This window comes from Myotis daubentonii, chromosome 4 (assembly GCF_963259705.1).
Source record: "Myotis daubentonii chromosome 4, mMyoDau2.1, whole genome shotgun sequence".
Classification (NCBI taxonomy): domain Eukaryota; kingdom Metazoa; phylum Chordata; class Mammalia; order Chiroptera; family Vespertilionidae; genus Myotis; species Myotis daubentonii.
Window position 1 is genome coordinate 103731496 of NC_081843.1, and position 22905 is coordinate 103754400.

General features: G+C 51.7%; 1 protein-coding gene across 1 annotated transcript in view; it reads right to left on the minus strand.

Moving 5' to 3' along the window:
* ANKRD33B (ankyrin repeat domain 33B) overlaps nucleotides 1–11482 on the minus strand; it is a 65744-nt gene extending 54262 nt beyond the window's left edge. The window contains exon 1 of the mRNA XM_059694785.1: nucleotides 10947–11482. Coding sequence (XP_059550768.1) covers nucleotides 10947–11312 — 366 coding nt within the window. The 5' untranslated portion in view covers nucleotides 11313–11482. The remainder of the gene's footprint in view (nucleotides 1–10946) is intronic.
* Nucleotides 11483–22905: the final 11423 nt, after the last annotated feature.

The window sequence follows — 22905 nt, forward strand, 5'->3', positions numbered from 1 at the left end:
GTGCCCTGCTGTACATGGATTCACTTCCCAGAAACCCTCCCATTATCTAACACCAACGAAAACAGCCTAACTCCCAGCGCCTGCAAAACACACCCAGGAGCTATGTCACTGCTGCTATTTTTAGCACATGCCTCTTGTCCCTGGTGCTTTCAAATACTAAAGCTGGGAGGAAGGTCTAGAAGGAAGGCGTACAGACTGATCTTCCTGACGTGAGCGGCAGGGCCAGGCCCTTTGGAATGCCAAGAAGAAATAGGAAATGGGGAACCCACCGCACCGATTCTTCACAGCAGAGCAAGTGACAGGCCAGTCCCTGAGAGTCCCAGAGTGGCCCGGGGCTCCAACACCAGGGCTCTTTGCACTAACTTGTACCCATGGAAAATGTTGAAGAAAGAAAAAAGACTTAAGGAAAGAGGCTTGTGATGATCCCTGGCCTGAGGGCCATCCTCCCCCTCCTTGCCATGCTCTCTCTCCTCATCATTCCAGAGTCTGGACCTTTCTCATTCTCCTCCAGGCCTCAGGCTGCTTCCATTCCTAAGGCAGCATCCTGGCCTCCACCCACGGTAAGCAAAGGTGCTCCCAGGATGCACCAAGATGTGGCCACAGGACCCTTCTCTGCCCCTCCCACCGCGCCTCACCCCGTGGCTTCATTTGCTGCCATGGCACCCACAGCCACTTTCATTGTAGTCTATACACTTAACATGAGATCTAACCTCTAACCCATTTTTATGGTTACAAAAGGGTCTTCACCAAGTGGACATGATGTTTTCCTGTGCATAACCTCTTCGGTTAAATGTTGGTTTCCACCTTTTCCCTTTTCCCTTGAAATGGAAAGAGCAGTACTGGAAAACCATCTCAAGATTAATTCATCCATAGACACAACAGCTCCACTGAGTGCCCATGCCATGGCCCATACTATATATACAAGTTACTAATTTATTCTGCCTGGAGCTGCTGTGAGGTATTGTTATCCTCATAATTAGCATGTCCGTTTTCTAGATAGGAATCTAGAGGAAACTGTGGATCAAAAGATCATGTGGCTTGTCCAGGATCATGTAACCAACCTAAGCCTGTCATCTTTGGCCACCAAACCTGTTTTCTATTCTAAGAAACGTTCTGGAGCTCTTCAAACAAGTGTGCATGCCCATCGCCTCAGACCCTGCGTTGAGTGCTGATTCTGGTCCAGTCTGCCTAGGGAGGGGCGTGGGATCCTGCCTTTGGGGAGAGCTCCTGGGTAATGCTGAGTAGCAAGGGTGCAGACAGCCAGTATTCCCAGCAGATCCCAGTCCCACATATTAACCAGGTCTGATCCTGCTTTAGTTTCTAAAAAGGGATCTATTCATGATGGTAAGGCTACAGATAAAAGGTAATGCCCTCCAATATTTTTATTGTGGTAAAATACATATAACATACAATTTACCATCTTAACCATTCTTAAGAGTTACCTTCCACCCTGGCCAGGTAGCTCAGTTGGTTAGAGCAGTGATGGTGAACCTTTTGAGCTCGGCGTGTCAGCATTTTGAAAAACCCTAACTTAATGCTGGTACCGTGTCACATATAGAAACTTTTTGATATTTGCAACCATAGTAAAACAAAGACTTATATTTTTGATATTTATTTTATACTAGAGGCCCGGTGCACAAAAATTTGTGCACTCGAGGAGCAGGGGGTGTCCCTCAGTCCAGCCTGTGCCCTCTCGCAGTCTGGGACCCCTCGGGAGATAACGACCTGCTGGCTTAGGCCTGATCCCGGGTGGCAGAGGGCAGGCCCAATCCCTAGGTGCAGCCCCTGGTCGGGCTCAAAGCAGGGCCGATTGGGGAGTTGGGGCGCCGCCGCCTGTCACGCACAGAGCAGGGCCCATCAGGGGGTTGGGGAGCTCCCCCCTGTCACGCACAGAGCAGGGCCCATCAGGGGGTTGAGGAGCTCCCCCCTGTCACACACAGAGCAGGGCGGACCAGGGGGTTGGGGCGCCGCTCTCTATCACTCACAGAGCAGGGCCCATCAGGGGGTTGGGGAGCTCCCCCCTGTCACACACAAAGCAGGGCCCATCAGGGAGTTGAGGAGCTCCCCCCGTGTCACACACAGAGCAGGGCAGATCAGGGGGTTGGGGCGCCGCCCTCTATCACCCACAGAGCAGGGCCGATCAGGGGTTGGGGCGCCGCCGCTCTCACACTCAGGGCAGGGCCGATGGGGAGGTTATGGCTCTACCCCGTCACACACAGAGCAGGGCCCATGGTGTGGGGGGGAGGGGGGGTTGGGGCGCTGCACCCTGTCACACACAGAGCCGCAGGGCGATCAGGGGGTTGGGGAGCTCCCCCCTATCAGGCACAGAGCAGGGCTGATCAGGGGGTTGGGGCGTCTTCCCCTGTCACGAACAGAGCAGGGCGAATAGGGAGGTTGTGGCCCCGCCCCCTGTCACACACGGAGCCGCAGGGCGATCAGGGGGTTTGGGCGCTGCCCCCTGTCATGCTGATCCCGGTGCCGAGAGGCCTCTCGGCTCCGCTGATCCCAGTGCTGGGAGGCATATTACCCTTTTACTATATAGGATAGAGGCCTGGTGCATGGGTGGGGACCGGCTGGTTTGCCCTAAGGGTGTCCTGGATCAGGGTGGGGGTCCCTACTGCGGTGCCTGGCCAGCCTGGGTGAGGGGATGATGGCTGTTTGCAGCTGGTCACACACCCTTCAGGGTAGGGGTCCCCACTGGGGTGCCTGGCCAGTCTGGGTGAGGGGCTGAGGGCTGTTTTCAGGCTGGCGGGTGACTGAAGCTCCCAACTGCTCCTTTTTTTCTTTTTTTTTTATTCTGGGCCAGCTTTAGCTCTGGCTCCAGCTCTGAGGCCTCTGCTGCTGAAAGCAGGTATCTGGTTTGTTTGGGTTCTACAATTGAAACACTGTATCAACTCCAGCTCTGAGATCCCGGCTGGCTGAAAGCAGGTTTCTGGGGTTTTGTTTAGCTTCTATATTTGTAACAATGTTTCAAACTGCAAGCTCAGAGGCCGGCAGCGGCAGGCAGGGAACGTTGGTTTCCTCTGTCACTGAAGCAAGGAATCCTCATGTTCCCTTCAAGCTGCCTGGCTGCCGGCCGCCATCTTGGCTGGCAGTTAATTTGCATATCACGCTGATTAGCCAATGGGAAGGGTAGCGGATGTATGGCTAATTACCATGTTTCTCTTTTATTAGATAGGATATTTAAATGCCATTTAACAAAGAAAAATCAACCAAAATAATGAGTTCGCATGTCATCTCTGACACGCGTGTCATAGGTTCGCCATCACTGGGTTAGAGCATAGTCCTGATACACCAAGGTTGCCAGTTCCATCCCTGGTCAGGGCACATACAAGAAGCAACCAATGAAAAGTTGCCTCCTTCAGCCATCCTCCCCAATGCCAGCGTCTTGCATAATTAACAGCATAAGAGCACCGCCCGCCATGAAATAGACATTGCTGTGGTCCAGAGCCTGTTCAGAAGTTATCTGTATGTGTGTGTGTGTGTGTGTGCGCGCGCACACGCATGAGCACACAGTTCTATGCCATTTTAACCAGGTATAACTCCCTGTAACCACCTCCATAATCTAGATTTAGGGCTGTTCCGCCCCCTCCTTTCCAGCTACCCTATTAGTGTAACTAACACCCCCTTCTCTCCCCAAAGCCTTAACCTAGGCAACCTCTAATTTGTTCTCCATCTCTATAATTGCATCATTTCAAGAATGTTACCAAATGGAATCATACAGTATATAATCCTTCGAAGTGCACTTTTTTCACTCAGCTTAATTCTCTTGTCTTCCTCTATTTTTAAACCAACTTCATGTGCCCTCCCTTGTCTCAGAAAACGTGCTACCGTAAATGTATTTAATGCCCTTTACTGGGCACCTCCCATGAGCACTGCTTCTGCCTCTTCAACAGCCTCCCTCCACATCCCCTGCCTACGCCTCTCAGCTGGCCAGTCCCTCACCAGGTGTGGCCTCTCCTTCAAGAGTTACATCTCAGAATCAGAGGCCAGAGACAAATGCTCAGTTCTTCATCCCATCACATGCCGACTGGGGACCTGAATATTCAGAGCTGACACAATATGCCTTGGAAACATACGTTTGTTTTTATGTTACTTTGAAATTGCTCTCAAATCCCACCACCCCAATCCAATTTTGCCTTCAACCTAACCATCACTTGGGATTTCATATCTACCCTAATTTCTGTATCTCTGATGTAGTAGAAATAAGTAAAATCCACCTTCAACTGCCTTTCAAATTCAGGAATACCATTTAAAAATAGCTTCTTTCAAATTTGTTATGTACACACACACACTGAATGACATCAAGGATTCTTAATATCCTACTTCATCTTAAAATCTAACCTCATGGTGCCTCGCTGGTGTGGCTCAGTGGTTGAGCACCAACCTATGAAGCAGGAGGTCATGGTTCGATTTCCCATCGAACCATGCCCGTATTGTGGTCTCAATCCCCAGTGGGTGAGCATGCAGTAGGCATCCAATCAATGATTTTCTCTCATCATTGATGTTTCTATCTCTCTCTCCCTCTCCCTTTCTCTCTGAAATTAATAAAAAAAATATTTTAAAATTTTTTTTGTAAAATCTAACCTCTTTGAACACACATAATAATAAAAAGGCATAAATTGATGACATAGGTTAGAAAGAAACAGACCTAAGGCAAAAATTGAATAAAATGGATATTTTTTACAATATTTGTCACAAAAGAAAAACAGCACAATTTCAAAAAGCAGGATATAATATAGTTATAGCAGACACTGAAAAACAGAACTATAAAAATTCCATCTATTAACCTTTAAAACTTAGAAAAAAATGGGACAGTGTCCTAGAAAAATAAAAGTTATCATGACAGACTCAGGAAGAATGAGAAAATCTGCGTTATCCTGTAACTATTAAAGAGTTACAGACCTAAGGCTCTGATAAGGTTTGAATTTTAATCATTTACAATCAGTTAAATAACACTTGCAGCTTTCCTGTATTGTAGCCCTATCTACCAGAAGTTATCACTCAAAACAGTTTTGAATAATAGCCTGCACATTATATTGACAGGAATGTTAGATGAATAACTGAGAGTCCAGAAAAGTTCATATAACCTATTATTGTTTTAGATTTTTATAACACCTCTCCTTTACAAGCATAGGATGGAAAGGAAACTGGATGTTCAAAGTCACCCCAAACACCCCACCGAATATCTAGCTGGCCCATTCCTCAGGTGTATCGAGGCGGCAAACGTGAAAAGCTCAGAAGCCCCTGGGAGAGACCCATGTGGGTTTAAAGCAGCATCATGTTCTAGAACACAGCTCTCCTGAGACTCTGAGCCCCACTTTCTTCAACTACAAAATGATGGGGCCAGTGACCCCTAAAGCCCCTCCCAGCTCCAAAATCCAGTGACCATGGTCCTTCCAAACGTCTGAAACCTTCATCCACACAAACACACAAAAAGCAGCGTTTAGTGTAACCTTCCCGTCAAAATTAAAACAGGCCTGTGGGAGCAGCTGCTTGATGCTGGATGATTGGGACAGGGAGGGTCTTGGTGCCACCTACTCGCTCCAGTATTTATCTATCTAACATTTTCCTTAATAAAAATAAGTTTAAAATGAATAAATAAACACATGGTTAGTGAATAACATCCTATACAAACAAAAGCTAATTCACACTTAACAGGATAAATGTGGACTTGGCTTTGTGACTTGCTTCAGCAGAAGTGACACTGAACTTTATTGGCTCTACTTGTTGTCTTGCAACTCAGAGCCTGCCATGGAGAATGAGCCCAGGCCAGGCTGCTGGAGGATGAGTGGCCACATGGAGCAGTGACCCCAGCCAAGCCCTCCTGGTCCTGCTATCCGCAGCTGACCCCAACTGAATGCAAGTCCAGCAGGGTCAGCTGAGCTGGGCCACGCTTAACACAGAAAAATGTTTGCTGCTGTATACATCAGTGAGGTTTCAGTTACTTGTTATTTAGCATTGCTGTGGCCATAGATAACTGATAGACTTATATGAAAACACATGGGATACTTTCTATGATTTATAATAATAAAAGCGTAATAAGCTAATTATACCGGACATCCTTCCGGACAACCTTCGAGCCGGTGCTGCGAGGGAAGCCTGGGTCCCGGGTGCCAGAGGGAAGCTGGTGCCAGCAGCCAGGGGAAGCAAGGCCTACTCTTGCACGAATTTCGTGCATCAGGCCTCTAGTATAATGATAAAAACAGATTATACAATTGTCCAAACCCACGGAATACACAACACCAAGAGTGAGCCACAATGCAAACTATGGACTTTGGTTGATAATGACAGGTCAATGTAGATTCAAATGTACCACCAGTGGGGATGTTGAGAATTGGAGAGGTTGTCTATGTGTCAGGGCAGGGTATATAGGAAATCTGTGTACTTTCCCCTCAATTTTTCTGTGAACCTAAAACTGCTCTAAAAAAAAAAAAAAAAGTCCTTTAAACGCGCGCACACATACACAGGGAGCCCAGAGCACCCCCAGCCATGGTCAATGGAGGAGGAAGAGGCAGACATCTGTCAGCCTGCCCACCGAGCCCAGGCTTTCCAGGCTCCCTTCAGCTGACACACTTTTCTGCACCAGCCCCTGGGGCTCCCTTCTCCCTTCTCGCCCCCTTTCTCTGTGATTGATGGCCCTCAGCATATGCATTGGAGGCCTCACTGTGTCTGCTCACTAGTGCGCATGCAGGCCATCAAGCCCGAGGCCTAGAAAATGTAGGGGGGCCAGGTGTGAACTCCAAACAACTTGGTTCTCATTTTCGGGAAAGGTGAGTCCGAAGTTTCTACATCTTCTGTAGCCTTCAAAACACCACCAACAACAACCAAATGTGTCTGTCAAGATAAAGGTCCCGATCACCCCTACAAATCAACAAAGCAGGGAAACCCTTTAAGAGTAAAGGGAGACACCCCCATACTCGGTGTGTGATGAGCTAGCTGACAGAGCAAATGGGTGGAGGGACGTATGAAAAGTGTCACGGAGACCCCGGAACCTAAACATGCCTGAGAAGAATGACATCAAGAAAGGAGTGCAATGTTCTCAACATAGCATAATTGCCTATTTTGGTTCAAGAGCTTTCTGACATTCCTTCCGGAGTGAAGACAGCACACACGCTTCCCTGGGCTGCAGTGCGGTCTCCAGAGCCGTCACCGTAAAGGTGAGCCTCCGGAGATAATAAGTAGAAGAGAAGAATTAAGAAAAAGAATCATGGCAGCTTTCATTGTCCCTACTTCCAAGGGAACAAAACAACCGTAAATCTAAAAGACAGCGAGAGCACACTTTGACTGCTACCAGAGAATTACTGCACAAGTATTTACATGTTGCATCTTAAATTATGCAATCCTTTTAGAGCAATAAATATTCTAGAAGCAAAATTGTGTGCTGAGCCACAGCCAGTATTCTCCCAATCTCAGGAGCCAGGAAAGAACATATATTCTTAAGCAAAACACACGCGACCCTCAGTTACTTAAATCCAATGAAACATCTGTCCGATAAGGCAGAGCTCCCTTCTTAACTACCAGAGACCAGCAGCTCCACAAACACGGCTCAGAAAACCTCCCAAAGCCTTTAGAGTAGTGGTTCTCAACCTTGGCTGCACATTAGAATCACCTAGGAATCTTTTTAAAATCCTGATTTCTGGGCCTCATCCTCCGGAAATTCTGTTTCTTTGTTATGGGGTGGGGCCACAACATTTATAACAAAGAAACAGAATTTCCAGAGGATGAGACCCAGAAATCAGGATTTTAAAAAGGTTCCCAGGTGATTCTAATGTGCAGCCAAGGTTGAGAACCACTGCTTTAGAGACATTTTTCCTCCAGGAAGCTGGCTGTGGGCTGCACCTGTGAGCTGTAAATTCCATATTAATGCAATTAACGACCCCTCTACTCCACCAAAGCTCTAGGGCAGTGGTTCTCAACCTTACTAATGTTGTGGCCCCACCCCCATAACAAAGAAACAGAATTTCCGGAGGATGAGGCCCAGAAATCAGGATTTTAAAAAGATTCCCAGGTGATTCTAATGTGCAGCCAAGGTTGAGAACCACTGCTCTAGGCCTTTCTGTGAGGTTTTTACTGTCACTAACCCTGGTCATGTGTAGACAGGCCCAAAGGGCTCTTGCCTCAGGGCCTTCGCATTTGCCAGTCCCTCTCCCGCAAACATCGTCAATATATCTTTACTTAAATGCCACCTAATATCTCAAATAACCACCTTAGAACTCCGGGTGGCCCTTACCCAGCTCCAGGTGCTACTGGCTTAGATAGAATAAGAGGAAAGGCCTCCTTAAGAAGGTGACCCTCCCATAAGAACCTGAAGGTAGTGCGTGAGCATCACGTGTGGCCCTACGGTTGGACACTCCCGTGCCAGCAACCAGTTTGTTTCCAATTTCCTATTTCTTGGCCAGCTATTCTGGACTGGCCCCTCATCACCTGGCCCAGGTCAGCCTCCCAGCTTAAGCTCCCACATTCCCCGCTCTGTGCCACACCATGCCAACCACACTGCACCTGCCTGCCATTGCCTCCAAACGTATCCCCTCACGAGGCTTCCAGGACTGTTCTCAGCTCCCTGCATCCAAGACACTTGTCCCTCGTACCTTTTCCCATCCTGCCTCTGGACTGGGCACAGCTGACAGAAGATAGGTGCTTTTACTTAGAAACTGGTGAGACCCTGTGCCTTTGGTTTATCTCAGGGGGCAGGGAGGTTTGTCTCTAAGCATGGAGGAGCTCTCTGAGTTCTTTTCTCCTTGTCTAAAAGGTGAAGACTCTCAAAAGCAGAGACTGGTTCATCTTCGAGTCTCCTAGAGTACCTAACATGTGTGCCTTGCACACAGTCAGTCTGCAGTGAACCCCTGGGCAATGACTCAACTCCATGTGCCACAGGGTTGTGCATTTGCACATGGGACATTTTATTCTCTCGTTTTTTCAGGAAGACGGAGACTGGGCAATAGCACCTAGAAGTCACGGGGAGATCAGAAGCTCTCTCCTGCCCTACTCAGAGCACAGAACACAGGACTTGCTCCTTCTGACCAGGAGATAAAAGACCCCCAGAGTCATGTGGGTGGCGGGCCACATGTCATTTCTCCGCCTGGATTTGGTGGGGAGCAGAGAGGAGGGGATACAACGCAGAGAAACAAAGGGCTCTCGACCCAGGGAAAAGCCAAGAGCACACGCTTTGCCTGGCAGAAGACAAAACGAGCGGAGGGTGCACTTTTCAGAGCAAGGAGAAGGCAGGTCAGAGCCTGAACAAGGGCCACGCGAGTGCTGTGTGTGAGGGCATCTCACGCTCACAGCCCCAGGACCTACCAGTATTTACAAGGAGAAAACACAGGCAGAGCCTCCAGAGGCTGAGCCAGCCTCTCCATCCCACTGCCCTCTCCTCACGCGGACAGAGGGCTTTCAAAAGTTGCCCAGAAACGGGGTCTGAGAGACCCGAGCCCCCTGGGAGTGGTTTCCATTACTCTCACTTGGCTCTGAGGCAGCCGTTGGCAAAGTTTTATTTTTTTACCCCCAAAGCGAACATAATAAATCTGAGCCCAGTGGGGCCTCAGGGTGGGGACTAGGCGGGGCAGGCGCTGCCAGTGCCCCCCCCCCGCCCCCGCCTTAGAGCCCACTGGAGACCCAGGGCTGCCCAGCACATGGGAGAGACCTACTCTGCCTTTGTGATCATCCTGGTGGGCTTCAGGAAAGAAGTCTTTGCTATAAACATCTGCATGTGAAAACTCACTTTGAAAAAGTGAAAGTAGAGCTGGAGAAAGAAGCTCAAAACCCCAGTCACTGCCGGCGAGGGCAGAGGGAGGGCTAGGATGTGGCACTGCCCAATGTCCAGGCAGGACCCACTGCCTGGAGGGCCCACCTTAGCCTCTGCAGCCCTAGGAAACTTGGGGCCAGCTTGTCTGACACGTTACAACAAGCTGGTGCTGGACACCTACGTGTGACACTCCCAGCTCCTCCTGCTAAAGCTCTGCCCAGACCACAGGAGACAAACCTCCCTTCCTCTCCCTCCCATCACACTCCCCGCTCCAGAGATAAACCAAGGGCACGGGGCGAAAGCGCCTATCTCCTCTCAGCTGTGGCTCCTGAGCGCATTGCATCCCTGATCTGTGCTAGGCTGACAGATCCCCGGGACCTGGGAGTGTCACCAGCCGGTCAAACCGCGGCGTGGGCGTGTCCACACAGCGCAGACAGGCGGGCACGTGGCCACGGTGGTCACCCTGTGGCTTTTCCCTCCTAGTGCTCGGTGGGTGGTGTTTGGCGAGCCAGTCTTCTAAGTCTGTGCAAGCCAACTTTTTCTTTCCTTTTCGAAACGTTTCTTGCGGGCGCTGAGTCTTAACCCTACTAACGGATAGATAGATAGATACCCAGTGCCTCTCTCCCCACCCCCACCCGCGCCTGCCCTACCCCTTGGGTGCCAGCCCCGGTGCTGCGGTCCCCAGGCGGGGAGGGGGAAGAGGGAGAGGGGGAGGGCGAGGTCAGGAGATGGCCCTGGCTAGTGGTAGTGACCCTGGGGACACCAATTCGGAGATCGCTCCGTGGGCGCTGGGAGGAAGGGGTGGTCCCTCCAGGCGAGGAAACGGACTGTCAGAGGGGACCCAGGTGAAAGAGGCCAAGGAGAGGCGTCCGACCCGCATCCGGCGCCCGCCCCGGGGAAAGTCCGGGCCCAGGGGACCCCGGGGCGGGGAATGGGAGCCCGCCTAGTCCGGTGAGGACGCGGGAGGGGTGCGGCGCCCGCGGGGATGTGACCTCGGACGAATCGCACTCCCCCGCCCCCACCTAGGACAGGCACACCACCCAGGGCTCCATGCGCCTCTCGCCCCGAGAGCGAGGAAAGAGCACTCTTTACAGTGGCCAAGTCCCCGCGGGACCTGAGCAGAGTGGGGATCCGCGTGGTGCGGGGAATGGGGGTGGCGGGGCGATGAAGGAGACCCGAACCTGCGGAGACGCCAGCTTACCCGGCCGTTCGGGTCGGTCTCCTGCACCTCCTCCGCGCGCGGACCCCGCCGCACCAGCGCCTTCAGCAGCCCCACGTCGTTGGCGCAGGCGGCGCGCAGGAGGGTCGCCGCCTCCGGGACGCCCTCGGAGACTGCCTCCGAGACGCTCTCCGCGCTCCCGGCGCCGGACTCCTCTCGGCTGAGGGAAGGGTAGAAGGAGTCGTCCGAGGCGATGCTGCGGGTGTCGGGCAGGCGCGAGAAGTCCTCGTACTCCTCGTAGTCAGCGGGGTCTTCCCGGGCCTTCGCCTCCCGCGGTGGGGACGGCGGCTGCGAAGACACGCAGAGCGCCCCGCCGCCCTCCGGCCCGGGCCCGGCCAGCAGCACCATGCCGTCGGCCGGGGCGCGGGGCAGGGCGACGGGGACTCGGGACGCGCTCCGCGGTCACCGCCCTGGTCCCCGGCGGCTCCAGGAACGCGGGGCGCTGCGCGTCCCGGCCGGCGGAAGCGAGCGCCAGGCAGCTGCTGCTGACGGGCACGGGAGGCTGGAGAGCCCCGGGTGGGAGGAGCGCGGGGGCTTTCCCGCCGCGGTGGGCGGGCGGGCGGGGCCAGGCGCGCGGGGAGGCGCGCGTCCCCTCTCCTCTGCCCCGCGGCGGGTTTCCGACGAAAGTTAAGAACCGAAGCTTCTCGGCAGCGCCGGGACCGAGCCCCCGCTGCGCGGCCCGGGACCGAGAGATCCTCGCGCTGGAGAACCGGGGCAGTCGCTGCAGGGCCGGGCCGCGGTGTCCCTTCCAGCGGCCGCCGCGGAGAGGACGCAGGGAGGGCCCGGGTCGCCGCGCGCGGAGCCCGCGTTGCGCGTCGGGAACATCCACACCCGGAGGCCGGCGCCGCCCAGGGCGTCTGGCCGCCCGGAGAGGGCGGGGGAGTTACCCGGCGTCTGAAGCTGCGAGCCCGTTGGTCCTCCCCCGGAGGCTAGGCTTCGGGGCCGTCTCTGTTCCTGGCTTCAGGCCGGGGAACCCCGGGGGGGCACGCGGCCCCGCGGCCAAGTTGCGGAGGGAGAAAAGTTCCCCGTGGGGGCCGGGCGGGGGAGGCGCCGCGGAACTTGCCCCTCTGAACTGGGCGCTCCGGCTGCCCCGGCGAAGTCCCTACTCGGAGGAGAAGGTCCACAGAGCCCCCAGGTCACGCAGAACCCGGACCACCTGTGGTTGGCACATCGCTCCTGAAAGATGGGCCCGGAGACTAGTCCACTGGCCTGGGGGGAGGGGGGGAGGGGTGTTTGCGTGGGAAAGTCTGCTACCCGCCGGGGCTGTGACGGTCCCCCTCCCCACCCCGGCCCAGTGTCCCCGCGCTCGGGACTGGAAGTCCAGAAGGATTAACTGGGCGAGGCTGCAACAGGGAGCTGGCTCCTCGGTGCTCCTGGCTGGAGCGTGGCTTCTCCCAGTCTGTCCCGGAGCTGGGGTGGGGATGTGCCGCGGGGACCCCCTGGCCTGCGGGCCAAATCCTCGTGGAAAGACTGTGCGTGGAGGCGCAGTGGTGAGGGCACGCGCGAGCCTGGACTGAGGATGCTGGACCTTGGATGGCAGGAAACATCGCGGGTCCGTCCAGGGGCGATGAGGAATCCAAGGGAAAACACCACCCCCTTTCTGTCCCCTCTCCCTTTTTCCTTCCTATTTTCCCGCCGCTCTTGACAGCAGGCCCGCCCGCTGCCAGCCCTTGGGCCCAAAGGGACACAGAACCGGGCCTCTTGGGACAAACTAGGAGGAACATAGGCCTGGGTGGGCAAGCTGAGGGGCACAGTGGGATACCCGACCAAAACTATACCCCAGGGCGGAGGTAGAGGATGCTAGGAGTGCGCTGCGAGGCCTCTTCAGCCTCTGGCTCTACTTGGCGCTGGACCGGCCCAGCGTGATGGTCACTCGGGCCTCCAGTGTCCCCGGGGCCGGCCCAGAGCCTGGCTCCCGCAGAGCTCAGGAGGATGGCGATTTCTTGTGAAAACACTTCCATGCCTGAGCGCACCCTGAGCTGGAGGTGAACTCGGGCGCACTGGCTTCCTGCTGTACTTGGGCTTTCTTTCCGAAGCCAAAAATAGCCCAAATCATGGTTTGCTTTTTATACTTTTTTCTGTAACGGACCACATTTGCATAAATTCCCACTGGGAATTTCCCCGTTTCAAGGTTGACCGCGGTTTTAGCATGTCCAAAGGCCTGTTAATGAAGTCAGGGGATTTACCAGGTGGAGTGCCCCCCTCCCAGGGCACCATTGGGTTTGCTACCCACCCACCCACCCCACCCCCAGCCAGCCGCACTCAGTGTGGTATTGAGTGAGAACCTCAGTGGCAGCGACAGGGAACTGGGCTGGGGTCCCTTGGGCCACTTCGGCCTTGGAGTGGGGCACTGCCCAGTTCCTTGGTCGTCTTCGCCCAGTCATCAAGCAAAGGGATTCGGGCTCTATCTTCAGAGAGCACCACTTCCTCCTTTCTTTCTTAGAAATTCGAGTCCAAATGTGGTTTTCCCCTTAAAGATAAACTTCTGGAACAGTCCTCTCCAAATAAGAGCTAGTGGTTTGTGAGTGATCCGACTCCAACCCAACCTGATCGTTGTCCTCCTTTAGAAACGCACTTAGTGGCCACCCAGCCACCTCCCCACCACCCCGCCCAGCAGCCTGTGACACCAGAGGCTCAAGAGGCCTCCAAGTTCACACTTCAGGCCACTTTCTCAACCACCCCGTTATTTTTACCACAAAGACAATAGGTTTTCAACCTTGCTAAAAGAACACAAAAGCAGGCATATGTGGTAAAGTCCACATTTATTCATCATGTGTACAAATTCTACATAGGAGGAAAAAGTAATTTGTCAAAATTGCCAAAACACTCAAGATAACTATTTTTAAAATAGATTTTTATTAATTTCAGAGAAGGAGAGAGAGATAGAAGCATCAATGATGAGAGAGAATCATTGATGGGCTGCCTCCTGCATGCCCCCCAGTAGGGTTCGAGCCTACAACTCTGGCATGTGCCCTGACCAGGAATCGAACCATTGACCTTCTGGTCCATAGACCAACACTCAACCATTGAGCCACACTGGCTGGGCTCAGGACAACTTTTAAATCAATGTTTTTAAAAACTATTTTATCCAAGAATATTTAGTTCAAATGAATAATTTTAATTTTAATGATTGTTAAAAGTTTCATACATCTCACTTACACAATTTGTTGATTTTAGTTGAAAAATTTGCCTGTGGGCCATTTAAAAAATTCGCTACTTCAGTTACATTATTGAAGCAAGCCACTTAACTGTACTGACCACCTATAACAGGAGGATCTTTCAGAATTATAAGCAGTGGGTTTAAAAACTGAAAAGTGAACACCCCTGCAGTAGTGACCCCCCAAACTTTGTTTGGAAAGCAAAGTGGAGCAAACCCAAGCCCACCCCACTATAAATACCAGGGTCCCACCTCCTGGGCTAGGGTGAGAATTGAATGGGAGAGTGATTTTAAACCTTTGCACACTGTTTGGAATTTAGCACACCATAAGTGTTAACTTCCATTATTATTAAAATTAAAGTATCCATTCACCTTGATGACATACTAGCAAACTGTTTTTGCAGGAGCTGCTTCACCAGATTTGTTTTCCTATTTATAGAGGAAACTAGCCCTTATAAGGTGACTGAGAAATGCCTTTCATTTTCTCCGTATGGAAGGCAGTGTGTCTTGGGATAAAGAGCAGACTGCTATCAGAACTGGTTTCCAATTGTGGCTCTACCACTGCTGAGCTACAACCATAACAATAAGCCTATTGCTGTGGGCTATACCAGTGTTAATCTCACCAATCACCTACTCTTGATATTTAGGCTATTTCCAGCATTTTCTTACTGTACACACTGTCCAGGTATTTCCTTAGAAGAAACACCCATGTCAAATGGCCTGAACTTTTTAAACTCCAGTATTTTCTTCATTGCTGTATTCAAATGGTAGCCCAAAGTCTTGGGGAAAGAAACTCAAGAAATGTATAAACACTGTTCTGAGGAAAAGAGACACGAATCAATGGAGAGAGCCCTAACATCAACGTTTCATTTTCTCGCTCCCACTTTCCCTCAGAAAATCATCTTCAAGGATGGAGTTTTGGGAAGCTTATTACATTGTGAGGTTTGCAGCAGGCTGCTGCAGCTCTCCTGATCCCTACTGTAGAAATTAGAAGTGAGTAGTCACCCCGTTTTTTAAACAGTTCTAAGTAGACCAAAATTATTTGACTTGGAGTTTTTGCAAATTTTCCTGAGTTGATTGCAAAAGGTGGAAGCAGCCTAGAGCATCCTGAAGTCAGTCTACAGAAATTGCTGCTCAGTTTACCTGTCTGATCTCCTTAGAACAGTGGTCGGCAAACTGCGGCTCGGCAAACCACGGCTCGCGAGCCACATGCGGCTCTTTGGCCCCTTGAGTGTGGATCTTCCACAAAATACCGGCTCTTCCACAAAATACCGACTTTTGCACATGGGCCACGAAGTTTCCATCGCACTGTACGTGCGCGCCCGCAGGTGGTATTTTGTGGAAGAGCCACACTCAAGGGGCCAAAGAGCCGCATGTGGCTCGTGAGCCGCGGTTTGCCGACCACGGCCTTAGAAATACAAAGACAAGTGTCTGTGTGTAGTTTTGGATCTCCCCATTAAGGAGACTAGCTGCTGTTAGGCCCCAACTCAATTCACTTGACAGCAACTAGATCCCTGCCGGTGTAACGGAATTGGTGTAACCATTTAGTCTTCTTTTAAGGAGGAGTTCTGCCTTCATGGTTAAGTATTTTGGGAGGAGTATATGCATGCGTGCACCTAGCTGCCAGTTCTTCTGCCTTTTTCTTGCTTTTGACGGAATCCACAATAATGGGCTATAACTACAAAACCCATGTTTACTCCAAGGTCAAAACGCCTTGGGTCCTCATCGGAATAAAGGTGGTTGGTTTTTTAAGGCCCATCTATAGGGAATCATGTGATGTGAAGCTGCTAAAAGACCTACTCAACAGAATGCTTCTTCATTACCTGGTCTCTCACCCCAAGTACAGGGCACCCTTTTCCCCATCACTGCCCCTTTGTCCATGCCCTGATTTTAGCTCTTATTACCCCGTTTTCCTATTTATTTATTTATTTATTTATTTATTTATTTATTTATTTATTGCAAAACTATCTTCCTTCTTATAACCTGAAAGTTCAAATACAAGAACCAGGTCTCCTCAGGGTTTTTTAATCCCCAGCACCTAGGAGGATAGCTTACCATCTTGGTTGAGCCTCTACACGTCCCTGATAAAGGAAGGAGAAGGCACGGCCTGCTGGACCAGGCCCCCGCTATCTCTCAGAACTTCTGGATTTATACAAGATCAAGCACAGGTAAACCTGGAGCCCTCCTCCCTGGGGACTCTGGATTCCCCCCCACCCTCACCCCCACCCCCCTGCTCAGGGTCCTCACGTCACTGTCTGGCACTTGTCCTCTGAGATCAGCAGCCTCACTGAGATCTCCACCTTAAAGCAGACTCTGCTGCCCCAAGCCCTCCTATACACACACACACCTGCACCCCATCTTGTCTTCACAGCCAAACCTTCTGCAAGAAAGACCTCCCTTAATAACTCCACTTTCCATCCTTCATTTACTCATTTTAAAAATATGTGGGGGGGGGGGTTAAGTTACAAAAATAGTACATGCTTCTTAGACAAACCCCCGAAAGCCCTGAGTCTGTAAGGTGAAAAGGCCGTGTCTCCCCTCGCTATCTTCCCTGTTGCTCCTTGAATCTCTGTCATCTGCTTCTCCACACCCTCGCCACTGCCTCTCCCGGGGTCTGCGGAGGCTTCTTCCTATTGCATTCAAAGGACATCTCCAGCCCTGACCCACATCCTCTGCCTGAGCAGTGACCATCTGCAGGACACACAGACACAGTCCATAGGACTCACCCTGGCTGCCCGTATTGTACCACCCAGCTCTCCAGTGCAGAGCTGGAAGCTGGATGCACCCGCCCCCCCCCCCCCCATCCCATATTCCATACCCCCAGGCCCTAAGGTTCCAGGAGGGAAAGGAGGTGGGATTTCTGCCCACACAAACTGCAGAGGGGCAAGGCTGAAGGCACTGAATTTCAAGAACAGAGACCATGCTGGGCTGTGGGCTACCACAGCAGGGGGTCCCAACTGTGCTCAGGAAACACTCCTGAACAAATCAATGGAGGGGACGCCTGAGCAATCCGGCTTCGTCGTGATCCTAAATCTAAAGCACCCTGCCCATCCTATGAGAGCCATTAGCTCGTAAGTCCTGGAGACCAGCCTGGCACAGAGTTTGTGGGAACTATATCCACCCTTTACAACCCAAGCCGTGGCTGAGACAACAGTTACTCTTTCATTGACACGTTTTTTAGCACTTGAACATGACTGCCTCTGGTTCCATGCCTGTACGGGTACAGATTCTCAACAAGTCACCAGAACATTTTGGCACTTTATTTTTGGACCAAAAATACCCCCAGATGCACAATCCATGTCTCAATATGTACATTTACCACAGACTTCCTCCACGGAATCCTCCCCCGCCCCCCAGTGACTCATGCCCACGTTCTCTGCAGTGGCAGCTGCCTTCTGAGTCCCCCTCACCAGATTGCAAAGAGGCTTCAGGCATCATCTCCCCTTTGTGACCTAGCTTCTGGTTTCTTCTCTCTCAACACAGACCTCTTCCCCTCCCATCCCTCATACACATTCTCCTCAACAGTGTTTTTGAATTAAGTATTAATTTCATGGAGGGATAGGAAAGCATTTCAGCACGGTCCTGCTCTGAAAAGCTGGCAGTTACTCGCAGGGATGAGACAGACGCCTGTGCCTGCCCACGTGCTCATGAGTGTCCCGAGAGCTGCCAACCATTGAGGCTACAGACCACTCAAATCAGAAGGTTTGAACAATGTCACTGAACACAGCAGGACACAGTAAAGTTCTCAAATTTAGACAGTGACACAGAAAGAACACCTCTGTTGAGGGGAGCGGCCAGACCAGAGTCTTTATGACCCAAAACATGAGGCATTTGGGATCAACAGTGGCTCTTGCTGGCTGGTTGAGTGTGTTGGCAGTAGAACCTGAAGAACGTATAAAAGTCAATATTTCAACTCATTTCAACTCTCATTCAAGCCTAATGATGTGTGTGCCTCAGGTGCTGGGGTGCAGTGAAGGCTACCCAGATCATTGTTGTCACTGTAGACCCCAAGAAGAAAGATTTATTTGATGTGAACCCTGAGGAGGAATTTATCTTCTGAGATGGATTTCCGTCGGTCAACTGAGAGCCGAAGGTTTTTAATAGGAGTCTCATGGCCAATTGCTGACAGGGGTCCCTCGCACGCTCCCTGTACCAGGAGGAACCTCAGGCTGAAGGCTCAGCTTCCCACACTCTGCCCCACGTGTGCTACCAACTAACTTAGACCGGCCCTATCCCATCAGAACTGCACGATCTAAATACCTCACTTTTATAAAAAGGACCTAATGGAAACCTGGGTGGGAACTTTCACTATACAAGGTGGCCTCCCCTTTGTCTGGGGGAACACAGTTCACGTTGTTACCTGAATCTGTGTCTCCCGGGCTGTAGCTCCATAGGCTTTAGTGCCGAACTGGCCAGAATATGTCCCACCCCGCAGAGCGCCGAGAACCACAGCAGTTTGACTTGTGGTATTCCCCAGCTCTCTATTACATATAGCTTTCCTGCTTACCATGTCACTCTCCACTCTCTCGTTGAGCCCCAGATTTTTGGGCCCAAATAGCCCTTCCTTGGATTTGTAACCAAACAGGAACTTCAGTTCTTTAGTACAACTTTTTCATTAAGGAAAAAGCTAGCTGTGTCCAGTCTAATAGCACCATGGCGTACTGCACATCCACTCCCTTAATCATTAAGACCTTAAGACATTAGGTTCTGGTCAGAGTCAAACTGTCTTAAGATGGACTGCCCCACGTGTGCTACCAACATTGATCAAAGGAAACAGAGTTTCAGTCAAATTAAAAATAACATCTCGGCCTTGGTTGTGTTTCAGTCCCAGGCCCATGAAAGCAGAATGACCTTCCAACCACAACCTCAGGAAACTAGACAGGATATGATGGCTGACATCAGGACCTGATACAATGATCAGCAACTTCCTACCCGGGCCCCAACCTATCAGTAGAGCCCATGACCCCAGCTCCATCAGTCACCATGATTAATGATTTTTTTCCTGCACACAGTCTGACCCTGTGCGGGCCATTGGGGAGCCAAGTCTGAAAGCACTAGCTTACCTGTGTCTCCAGGCTTGGCACCATTCCCTTAAATAAACCTCTACTTTCTCTACTGCAAACTCCTCTTCCCGTTTCATTGGGCTTTGATGTGTGCGAGCAAATGGACCTCTTTAGTCTGGTAACTGATTGTCAGAGGAATGAGACCAACTCATTCTCCATCTGGTTCAGATCATCTACCCTGAGAAGAAGATTGATTTCTGAACTGTGTCAGTCTATTTTTTAAGAGGTTTTCCCTAAATCCCCAAAATGTCTCAAGATGAACTTAGTTTCTCTCTTCCTCAAACCAGGCCTCTCAGGGCTCTGGCATTCTCTCAGCACCTCCTTACCTGCCTCCCATCTTCATTTTTCAGACTTCCCAGACTTTAGGGTGCCTGCATTGGGACACTGTTGATTAAGCATTCATCTGATTCCACCAGCAAAAAACATGACTATATCCCTACACCATCAGATCACAAGTGTCCCCCACCCCCATCCAATGTACAAATGCAGAGAGCTCTCAAATAAAGCATGATTGTGTCTTTGCAAGAACTGCCAGTAATGTTTACTTGCCACTCATTCACCCTTATGGTCACCTGTAAACATTCGCCACTCAACAGTTGCAAGCACTAAAAGGTAAAGTAAAATGTTGGTGTAAATGACCCTTGAAATAGTGATGGTAGACTTCTACACATCTGGCACTTTTCTGTGAATTTGGAAAAAAAAACATTTGTTTTGTTCCATCTGAAGGGGATTCAGGCAGCTTCCTGGACCACACATTTCTCACCAAGATGCAGACTCTTAGTGGCTCTGTGTGCCTTTTGACCTTGCCCCTAGGCCATGCCAAATCCCCAATCCTTCATTTCCTTCTTTTCACTCAGCATCACACCCTCAGGTTGTTTTCCTTACCTTTCTCAGGGAAATTCTATGAGATCTCACCTAAATTCTTCTCTGCCTCCAGGCCTCACCCCTGACATGCCATCACCCACAGCCAGCTAACCTCTTCTCTGGAGTCATGCCTACGACTCCACTCCTTGGCACTATCACCCAGGCTACTGAATATTGCCCTGAAAAGTAATGTCTGTTAAGAAAGAACTTCCTAAAAATATGGGAGTGGTCTCCACACTCAGGGGTTCTTAGACCTAGTCAGAAATTCTGGTACCTGCTCTTGGTTCTTGCCGTTCTAGACGCTCACCACTTTCACCTCCTCCCACCCCACTTGGTCTTAGCAGGCAACCTGACTCCAATGTCAGTGGTCCACAGAGCCCTTCTCTCTGTGTCCATCCTCCCCTGGCCATCTCATCCTATCCCTGGCCTCCCTCACATGCAGAATTCCTGAGTTAAGCTCTAAGGGCACAGCCAGACATGCCCTGGATAACACTACCTGGAGGCCCTTTGCTTAAAGTGTTTTAGAAGCTCAGTTCTTTTTAGATTGAGTAAGAAACAACTTCTCTAGGGCTAAATATCCCTCTCTAGGGATAGCAACATCCGCCTTACAAAGTTGTAAGAGAAGATTTTGAAAAACAACACATGGGAAAATTTTAACATGGAACCTGTAATTGAATAAGCATTGATCAATATTAGAGGCCCGGTGCACAGATTCGTGCTCAGGAGGGGCTGGCCGGTGCCCTCTCGCAACCCGGGACCCCTCGGGGATGTCTGACTGCTGCGGGGAATTGGGCTTAAACTGGCAGTCGGACATCTCCCAAGGGATGTAGCAGTGCTCCAAGCTGCAGGCAGCCAGGGAAGAGCCTGAGCCGGGCCAGGCGCCGCACTGCTCGTGCTCATCCCGGCCCGCTGCACCTGCTGCCGCTGCTCAGTAGCACTGCTGCAGAGTCAGGAGAGGCTCCTGCCCCTGCTGCAGCTGCACTCGCCAGCTGTAAGTCTGGCTTCTGGCTGAGTGGTGCTCCCCCTGTGGGAGCACATTGACCACCACGGGGCAGCTCCTGAGATGAACGTCTTCCTCCTGGTGGTCAGTGCGCATCATAGCGACTGGTCAACCGGTTGACTGGTCTTTTGGGTCATTCGGTCGTAATGGTCACTTAGGCTTTTATATATAGACTAGAGGCCCGGTGCACAAAAATTTGTGCACTCGGGAGGGAGGGGGGCCCTCAGCCCGGCCTGTGCCCTCTCACAGTCTGGGACCCCTCGGGAGATAACGACCTGCTGGCTTAGGCCTGTTCCCTGATTGTAGAGGGCAGGCCCAATCCGTAGGTGCAGCCCCTGGTCGGGCTCAGAGCAGGGCTGATTGGGGAGTTGGGGCGCCGCCCCTGTCAAGCACAGAGCAGGGCGGATCGGGAGGTTGCGATGCCACCTCTAGTCACACTCAGGGTAGGACCGATTGGGGGGTTGGGGTACCACCCCCTGTCACACTCAAGGCAGGGTCGATGGGGAGGTTGCGGCACCACACCCTGTCACGCACAGAGCAGGGCCAATCAGGGGGTTGGGGCGCTGCCCCCTGTCACGCACAGAGCAAGGCCCATCAGGGGGGTTAGGGCTCCATACCCTGTTATGCACAGAGCAGGGTCGATCAGGGGGTTGGGGAGCTCCCCCCTGTCACACACAGAGCAGGGTGGATCAGGGGGTTGGGGTGCCACCACTGTCACACTCAGGGCAGGGCTGATGGGGAGGTTATGGCTCTACCCCGTCACACACAGAACAGGGCCCGTGGGGGGGGGGGGCAATCAGGGGGTTTGGGCGCTGCCCCCTGTCACGCTGATCCCGGTGCCAGGAGGCATATTACCTTTTTACTATATAGGATAGAGGCCTGGTGCACGGGTGGGGGTGGGCTGGTTTGCCCTGAAGGGTGTCCTGGATCAGGGTGGGGGTCCCCACTGGGGTGCCTGGCCAGCCTGGATGAGGAGATGATGGCTGTTTGCATCTGGTCACACACCCTTCAGGGTTGGGGTCCCCACTGGAGTGCCTGGCCAGTCTGGGTGAGGGGCTGAGGGCTGTTTTCAGGCTGGCGGGTGACTGAAGCTCCTAACCGCTCCTTTTTTTCTTTTTCTTTCTTATTCTGGGCCAGCTTTAGCTCTGAGGCTTGGCTCCAGCTCTTAGGCCTCAGCTGCTGAAAGCAGGTATCTGGTTTGTTTGGCTTCTATAATCGAAACACTGTTTCAACTCTAGCTCTGAGATCCCGGCTGGCTGAAAGCAGATTTCTGGGGTTTTGTTTAGCTTCTATATTTGTAACAATGTTTCAAACTGCAAGCTCAGAGGCTGGCAGCGGCAGGTGGGAACGTTGGAGTCCTCCGTCACTGAAGCAAGCAAGCCTCATGTTTGCTTCAAGCTGCCTGGCTACCGGCCGCCATGTTGGCTGGCAGTTAATTTGCATATCACCCTGATTAGCCAATGGGAAGGGTAGCAGAGGTACGGCTAATTACCATGTTTCTCTTTTATTAGATAGGATTGGCACTCAGTAAATGTTTGTGGAAGAAAGGCTAAACCCAGAGTCCCAGCTCTCTCCCTACCCCAGAAATTCCTTTAATCTCTGTATCTGTGGCTCCTCCCTTACCAAAGGTATCCTGGGAACCCTCTGTACTAGAGCCCATCCCCCCCTTCCACCTTTCACTGCCAATGAATTCCTGCCTCCATCCACCCAGTAGTGTGAGGGGTCAGGGGTTCCAGATATCTCCTGCCCTGGAATTCAGGACTGTTTCCAGTATTACTCATGGTTCAGGCATTTCTTGTTGGCTCAGGAGCTTAACAATTACTCATACCATTGTTCATCCCAAATTCCCCTCGGCCA